Source organism: Echinops telfairi, unplaced genomic scaffold, assembly GCF_000313985.2.
Source record: "Echinops telfairi isolate 266 unplaced genomic scaffold, ASM31398v2 ScPeMD7_7472;HRSCAF=8510, whole genome shotgun sequence".
NCBI classification, from domain to species: domain Eukaryota; kingdom Metazoa; phylum Chordata; class Mammalia; order Afrosoricida; family Tenrecidae; genus Echinops; species Echinops telfairi.
The window spans coordinates 2358859-2366356 of NW_022111376.1; the positions used below are offsets into that span (position 1 = coordinate 2358859).

Here is a 7498-nt window from a genome sequence, read left to right on the forward strand (position 1 = left end):
CAGGAGCCCGCCCCCTACCGCCAGACCCACCACGGCTGGCAGGGGCAGTGCGCGCTCGGCCGTGATGTGCAGCGTGCCCAGCCAGAATTCCAGGCCGCCCACCAGCACCTGCGGGGCAGGCCCCGGGTAAGTAGCGCCAGGCCTCCCAGCTGCCCTCCACCCCCGCCCACCGCCGCCCACCGCGCCCACCATGACAGGCTGCCGGCCCAGCTGGCTGGGTGAGTCGCACAGGAGCTGCGTGTCCGAGACGGTCAGCGCGCACGGCTGGCCACCAATCAGCACCGTGTAGTTGAGGCGGGAGCTGCCTGCTGCAGCGGGAATCAAGTTCTTGCCCTGGAGGAGGAGCTGTGCATCGACCCAGGCCCGGTCCTTGGCCCTCCCAGCCACACCCACGCATCTCCCAGCTACACCCCTCAGGCCCTGTACCTTCAGCACCACATGGGAGCCAGGTTTGACGTCCAAGACACCGGAGGGCCCTAGGGGCTCGAAGCTAGGGTCGGGGTAGTAGGTGAAGGCAGAGCGGTTGAGGGAGCGTGCCGTCTGCACGTGGTCCAGCAGGAAGCCGAACTCGTCAGGGTGCTCTCCTTGGGCCCTCGGCTGTGGCCGCCCCAGAAAAATGCCAGGCGCCTTGCACAGCATGGCTGTGTCATTGATCACCTGGCACGTCTGTGGGGACAAGGGTGGGCAGCCCAGCAGCCTGGGAGACTCCCAAGTGCAGGGCAGCAGGGGTGGGGTGGGGGCGGGGCAGGAACCTATACTCACATTGGTGGTCTCAATGCCCCGGTACTTGGCACGGACCCGGGGCTCCTGGACTGTCAGCAGATGAGTCCCACTTACGGTGATGGCAGTGCTGCCACTGGGGGCAGGGGACAGGGTGTCACACTCCCCTTCAAGTCCTTTGGCTCCCTCATTCTCCAGGAATAGCTCTGACCTGGGGACTGGGGGCCTTGGGCACCAAGTCCCATCCCTACTTCCAGCCTCCAGCCTCCCACCTCCCACCCCCAGGCCCCAGGCCAGAGCTAGGCTTCCCAGGGCCTTACTTGATGATACTCCAAGTTGGCTCAAGGCGTGTGACTGTGGGGTCTTGGGTGTAGGTGTAGATGACGCCGGGACTAGAGATGCTGGCACGGTCGATGGCGAGGGTGATGAGGGCCTGGCTGGGGCCTTGGGTGGAGAGCGGCGAGAGGCAGATGATGGACTTGGCGTCTCTCCTGCGGCAGCAATGGGGGTGCGTGCTGGGAAGAGGGCCTGGGCCCAGTCCTAGCCTAGGCCCTGCAGCCCAGGGACCTCTCACCTCACAAACTGGCACTCGCCGTCTCGCACAGTCACTGTGACCTGGCTGCCGGCATCTAGAGAGCTGCCTGTGATGGTGAGCCGTGTACCCCCCGCCGCTGGGCCCCGGCCTGGGCTCACGCCATGGAAGGTGGGGGTCTGGGGAGAAACCATCCTGAGGGGAGGGTAGAGCCAGACGGGACTGGGGCCACACCGCCTCCCCCCATGGCCAACCCGGGACAGGGCATGTGACCCACGTACCACGAAGGTGTAGAGCTGCTCCGACAGTGTGCGGAAGTCGGCTGAGCACTCGCCAACACACAGCTCCACAGGCCCTGGCGGTGGGCTGGGCACCAGCGACTCTTCCATTTCACACACGACCCTGAGGGGCAGAGAAGGTGAGCGAGGAGAGGGAGGAGGCTGGGGGTGGGGGGCTGCTCCCAAATGGTCCAGGCCACGCGCTACACTCACCTCTCGGCACGGACATATTCGGTGGCCACAGCATTGCAGCGCACGCCAGCCACCCACAGGTCTAGCTCCCGAGAGCTGAGGCCCAGGTTCTCACCCACGATGGTGACCCGAGTGCCCCCCTCCTTGGGGCCCATGAGTGGGTGGACCTGCAGGGTATGATGGGGGTGGGGGCAGAGGTCAGTGCAGACCATCAGCAGCCCGAGGGCAGCACGTTGGCAGTGGTGGCACAGACCTGCGTGATCCGAGGGTGACTGCAGCGAGGGCTCTTCTGGCTCGGGTGCATCCAATTAGCTTTGGGGGCCGGGCAGTGGGCACGCAGCTGGCACTTGTGTTCTGAGATGCACCAGCCACAGTTGAAGCGGGGATCGGCCTTGAGGCAGAGGCCGCAGCTTGAGCGCTGCGCCCAGCACTTGTACAGGAGGGCTGTGGGCACAGGGTCACTGCTGGGGGAGCCAGGGAGCGCCAACCCAGTAGGGAGTCATGGGGGTGAACCCTCTCTCTCCAGGGTGGATTGTGCACTCCCCATCCCGCCCTTACCTCGGAAGCTGGAAGGTTTGTCAATGGGAAAATCTCCATCCCAGACCACAGAGAAGTCCAGCTCTGTGTCCCCATACTCATCACCGTCGTATGAATACTGGAGAGAGAGAGACCCATGTTAGCCGCTAGGCGTGTGCCCCTCCACCCGGCGCCAGGGACCCCGGGTCTCACCGACGCGTTCTGACACTGCACGCTGCTGCTGTTGAAGCGCACGGCGGGCACACGCTGCTGCCGGCCCTGCACGCGGACCACACACTCGTAGTTCTTCTGGCCTGACTGAGGCTGCGGCAGGTTCTTGGCCCGCAGAGTGAGCGGCTGCACAACGCCAACAGGGATCAGGAGGTCCCCGCCAGGCAGGATCTCAGGGCAGCCCTGAGGAGGGCACCAGTCACTCACGAGCCGGCCTGGGACTGGGGCCTTGCAGAGCCCAAGGAGACAGAAGGCAGCCAGGCCCCAAGCAAGCCCCCAGTGCCCACCCCTGAGCCCGCCTCACCTCCGGGCTGTGGACCCTGCCCTCCTGGAAAGAGCACTCGTGGGGGTGGTTGGTGCACATGTGGTTGTACTTACACCAGTGGCAAGGGTAAGGGCTGCCGACGCAGGACATGCACCTGGGGGACGGTGGAGGGGGTTGGTGTCAGTAAAAAGCTAGACTGTTGGGAAAACACAGCTGGCCTGGGGTAGTGACACTCACGACTGGAGGCTGCTGCAGTTGTAAAAGACGAGGTCGGCCCCGGCGAAGCGTACACCCGTCTCCAGGGAGAGCAACTGCAGCCGCACGGTGCGGGCAGCCCCTGCAACAAGCCGGGCTGTGAGGGAAGGGTGCTCAGAGGGGCCTCCTACCACCCCCACCCCAGTCCACTCACCATGCCCCCTGGTGAGCACCCAGAGCTCCTGGAAGGAGGGTGAGGGACAGCGCAGCTCGCCCGAGGGCAGCAGGACAGCTTCGCTTGTGGTCACCTCTTCGAAGGCACAGCTAACGCCCGCACTCAGGTCAGGCACATTGTGCACAGCGACCGTCAGCTGTGGAGTCAGATGGTCAGGCAGAGGGAACGAATGCGGGGGCAGGTGCTCCCACCCCACCACTCACCTGCACCCCCAGCGACGTCACCGACACATTGTTGGGCCGAACCCGCACCTGGACACACTTGCTCAACTCCTGAGCAAAGCCATGAGGGGCAGAGGCACCCGGGCAGGCCCCTTCTCGGCAGCACCTGTGGGGGGGTAGGGCCGGGGGCGTAGACCAGAACCATCTCACAGCTGTTCCAGGAGGGCCTGGAGCCTGGGACACGGGTGGGGTAGGCCAGGGGCCAGCTCACCCCACCCTCTAGCCTCAGGCTGCAAGGCAACAACACCAGACCTCTGCCCCTGGAGGTGGAGGTTCCTCTCATTAGTTAGAGGTTGGGGAGGGGGGGCAGAATGGGCACAGGGGTACAACTGGGACAAGTGGGCTCTCCTGGGTCCCCTAACTGCTCAAAGCAGACCTCCTGCCCCCAGCCCAGGCCCTCACCTGTGCTGCAGCACACACCAGCCACAGTGTGGGTCCCGGGAGCCCAGGCAAGCGGCACAGCTCAGGTACTGCTCACAGGTCTCCACTGGGAGCTGGCTTACCTGGGGACAACCTCATGTCAGCACCTGGCTAGGCCTGCCCACCCCCACCGCTTCCCGCCCCCAGCACAGCCACCCACCTGCTTCTCACTCAGGAGGTAGATGTACTGGTGGTCAGGGCTGAAGAGCAGATCTCGAAGGATGGGGCTGCCGTCAACCACAGGGACTGTCTCATAGAGGTGGGCATCCTGGGAGCCATCAACCCGCACCTGGGTCCCAAGACCAGACCTAATACCACTGCAGCCCCTGGCAGTCAGTACCTCTCCCACCAGGTACCCAATGTCCTTCCCGTGGCCAGGGGAGAAGGCACCAAGGCCACCATGGTCAAAAGTAAACTGTCAGGCAGTTGGCCAGTTTCCTTTTAGAAATCAATAGTGATGACTATACCATTCCAAGAACATTCTAGAAATGTACTGGGAGCCACTCTTTAAATAGGTTAATTGTATGATATGTGAATTTTATCTTCCAAACTTTGCAGACTGGTCCCCAGGGCTTGGTGGCTCCTGCCAGGCACCACCCCGTCTGACTCTCCAGACAGACTGGACCTTATGAGTGGACCTTGTGGGATGGAGCTGGGTACTGGGCATGAGGAAAGCCCTCTCTAGAAGAGGATGTTTGGGTTGGAGGAAGGGGTGGAGCTAGGGAAAGAGCCCAGACCAAGGGTGAGGGCAAGGAGGGGCATGGGTGGCTGCATCCACATCTGTACCAACATCATAAACCCAGAGCCCTGGCCTGCTCAACAGGTCTGGCCATGGCCCCCAGAGCCACCCAAACAGCAGAGCTGGCAAGGGATTGGCTGTGGGGCAACCCTTGGTGCTCTCCCTCTGCCACCAGCCAGGCCCTGTCCAGCCTTCCTAGGCTCCTCTTCTCACTGTTACCCCAGGGCCCCCTGGTCCCACAGGCCAAGAGGCTGCCTGTCCCACCTTCTTCAGACTGCCGCTGCGTGTGCCAATGAAGACCACTGAGTGCTGGTGGTAGGTGTAGGCAGCCACACTGGCCATGCCCTCGGTGTTGTCGGCCAGCAGCGGCAGCCCCTCAATCACATGCAGGCCTCCCAGGGGCTGGTTCAACACCAGCCCACAGAAGTTTCCATTGATCTGCATGGGCTGGGGGGAGGAGAAGGTCTACATGAGCCCAGACAGTGGGAGGTACCTGCCAGCTGGCTTGGGCCCCATCCGCTCCCATGTAGGAGACCTGACTGCCTTCCCTAGAGCCCCATGGGGACTCAGGGACTAAAGAAGGCGCTAAAGGAGGGAGAGCAGGCATGAGGACCTGGGAGGACAGCTAGGCCCCAGGGGCGGAGAGTGAGCTAGAAATGGCGAGGTGGGACGGGCATGGGAGAAGGGCAAGGGCGGCAGGCTGGGCTCACGGTGTTGATGCAGGGGAGCTCCTTGTTGAGGAGCCAGGGCAGGGCCAACGTGCCCTCCCCGCGGTAGCAGGACTGGATGCGGCGGCGGATGTGGGCGTTGATGCTGCGGAGGGTGAAGAGACAGAGGAGCGTCTGCCGTGGTGGGCTGGCACGGTTCTTCTGGCCCTGGGAGAAGACGGTGAACAGGACATCCTCGTCGGCCGGCACGCCCAGCGCCTGCGCCAGCAGCAGGCCCGGCTTGGCCAGGTGGGCGCTCTGTACCAGGCGGTACTCCACGCCGTGCCAGGAGCAGCCGATGGGGAACTCGACGTACGAGTAGAACTCTGAGTCCCCGGCGCACATGCGCACAATCTTGGAGGTGAAGAACTTCTCGCCAGCCGTGTCCAGGAGCGTCTGCTGAGTGTCCAGCTGCAGGGTCAGGAAGTACACGAAGGAAGCGCTGACAAAGCCATAGATGTAGTAGATGTCGAAGGCAGGGTACAGGGAGAGTGTGTCTGAGGGGATCTTGATCTGGGAGGAGACGAACTCATCCTGGTAGACCTGGGGGGGAGAGGCCAGGTTCAGCTACATTGCTGCCCAACCGCCTACCCCTCCTGGCCTCCAGCCGCCAGCACTCGGCTCACGCACCAGACTGAACATGTCGACATTGTCCTCGTCGCCCAGCAGCTTGCGGGAGCTCAGGGTGGGGAAGTACTCGGACTTGCCATCCACGGCGGTGCCCACAAAGAGTTTGCTGGGCCCCTGGCCCTGCTCCACAATGACACCTGCCATGGCGTCGGGCTCCGGGGCCCCTGATAAGTAATGCTCCTTTCGGCGGTGCGGCTCACCCAGCTTGGACAGGTCGTCCAGCCGCAGGAACTGGCAGACGCCTTGCCAGATGCTGCCACAGGCCACCAGGCGCCGGGCTGCGTAGTCGATGAGCAGCAGCTTGTTGACATTGTCCGCAGGGGCCAGGCTATGGGCGCAGACCCGCATGCTGGGGGGTGGGTAGCAGCGGGCATTGTCCTCGACGGGGCCCGTGACGTGGGCACGCAGCTCAGTCAGGTTGGGGGCCAACTTGAAGACACGGTTCACTGCACCCACGAACACCTCACCGGTCACCCGGTGCATAGCCAGGTGGGTGAGGGTGGTGTCAGTCACCGTGAAGGCACGGAAAGGCCTGCCGCTGCCCCCGACCCCCTCCAGGGCGAGGAGGAGCAGCAAGAGGAGGTCGACCAGGAGCATGGTCTGCAGCTGCTCCCAGGAGGCCTGTGGAGTCGAGCAGGAGTCAGAGGCCACTCGTGGGGGCCACTCAGCCACCTCCTGCCCAGAGCCCCAGCTGGTGACCACAGCTGGGAGGAGGGGGTTCCACCAGAGGCAAGTGCCACTCGCCCCAAGGCCATCAATCATCCCCTCCCCTGGGCGCTGGAAGGGAGCCAGGGTGGCCTCGCCTCAGCTGGGCCACACCCAAGGGGGCAGCTCAGCCAGATGCTTTGAAAGGCAGGCAGGAGGCCCTCCTGGAACTCAGATCCCCTCGATGGCGACCCCCAGGCAAGAGACTCTCACCCAAGTGGGGAAAGGGGCAAAGCAGGGAGGGAACCATCACAAGGGGTGTGCCCCAATGCCCCTGCCACCAGAAGCTCTGGGCTAGCGGCTCTGGAGAGTCAAGGCCCCACCTGGGCCCCTGGGCCTGTCTGGCTGGCAGTCCCAAACACAAAGCCCAGCCGCGCCTGCACGTCCCGCCCCCCCCCCAGCCACGCACCCAGACAGACATCCATCAAGCACCCCTCTGGCACAGCCGGGCGGATGCCCAGTGGCCCTGTCCAACTCTCACTCCAGATGCAGGAGCCTGACCCACCCTTGGGTCCTAAGAAGCTTCTGGAGGGGGAGCCCGAACCCCAAATACAGCTGCAGCCTTAGGGAGAGGGGTGGGGGCACCAGGGACAGTCTCACGCTAGCCCCAGGCCGCAAGGACAGCAGAGCAGTGTCGTTGCAGCCTCTGCGCTCAGGGGGCCCTGGCCCTGGCCAAGCCCTGAAACGGGGTGCGTGGCTTGGGGGTGGGGAACAGACCGTGGAGGCACAGAAGAGGTGAGGCAGGCAGCGGGGCCAGAGAAAGGGGCAGGCCCATGGGAAGTGCAAACTTGGGGCTCAGCTTGAGCCCCTGTCCGCGACTCTTTTGTCCTGTCCGAATCCCGGACCCGTCAAGCAACATCCCGAGAAGAAAGGACACGCCGCTGGGCAGCCCGCGCCCTCCGCCCGCAGCGC

The 7498-nt window shown here is 64.1% G+C and overlaps 1 protein-coding gene across 1 annotated transcript in view; it reads right to left on the bottom strand.

The window, feature by feature from the left end:
- The window catches only part of PLXNA3 (plexin A3), a 12108-nt gene extending 5630 nt beyond the window's left edge, over positions 1-6478 (bottom strand). Inside the window, exons 1-20 of the mRNA XM_045285480.1 lie at positions 5882-6478; positions 5255-5794; positions 4809-4991; positions 3966-4094; positions 3788-3888; positions 3368-3491; positions 3144-3300; positions 2972-3071; positions 2774-2888; positions 2452-2652; positions 2281-2377; positions 1976-2166; positions 1744-1889; positions 1534-1654; positions 1295-1431; positions 1041-1211; positions 763-856; positions 427-666; positions 190-333; positions 19-108 (exon numbers count right to left, since the gene is read on the bottom strand). Of these exons, the coding sequence (XP_045141415.1) occupies positions 19-108; positions 190-333; positions 427-666; positions 763-856; positions 1041-1211; positions 1295-1431; positions 1534-1654; positions 1744-1889; positions 1976-2166; positions 2281-2377; positions 2452-2652; positions 2774-2888; positions 2972-3071; positions 3144-3300; positions 3368-3491; positions 3788-3888; positions 3966-4094; positions 4809-4991; positions 5255-5794; positions 5882-6478 (3678 nt within the window). The remainder of the gene's footprint in view (positions 1-18; positions 109-189; positions 334-426; positions 667-762; positions 857-1040; positions 1212-1294; positions 1432-1533; positions 1655-1743; positions 1890-1975; positions 2167-2280; positions 2378-2451; positions 2653-2773; positions 2889-2971; positions 3072-3143; positions 3301-3367; positions 3492-3787; positions 3889-3965; positions 4095-4808; positions 4992-5254; positions 5795-5881) is intronic.
- Between the last annotated feature and the right edge of the window lie 1020 nt (positions 6479-7498).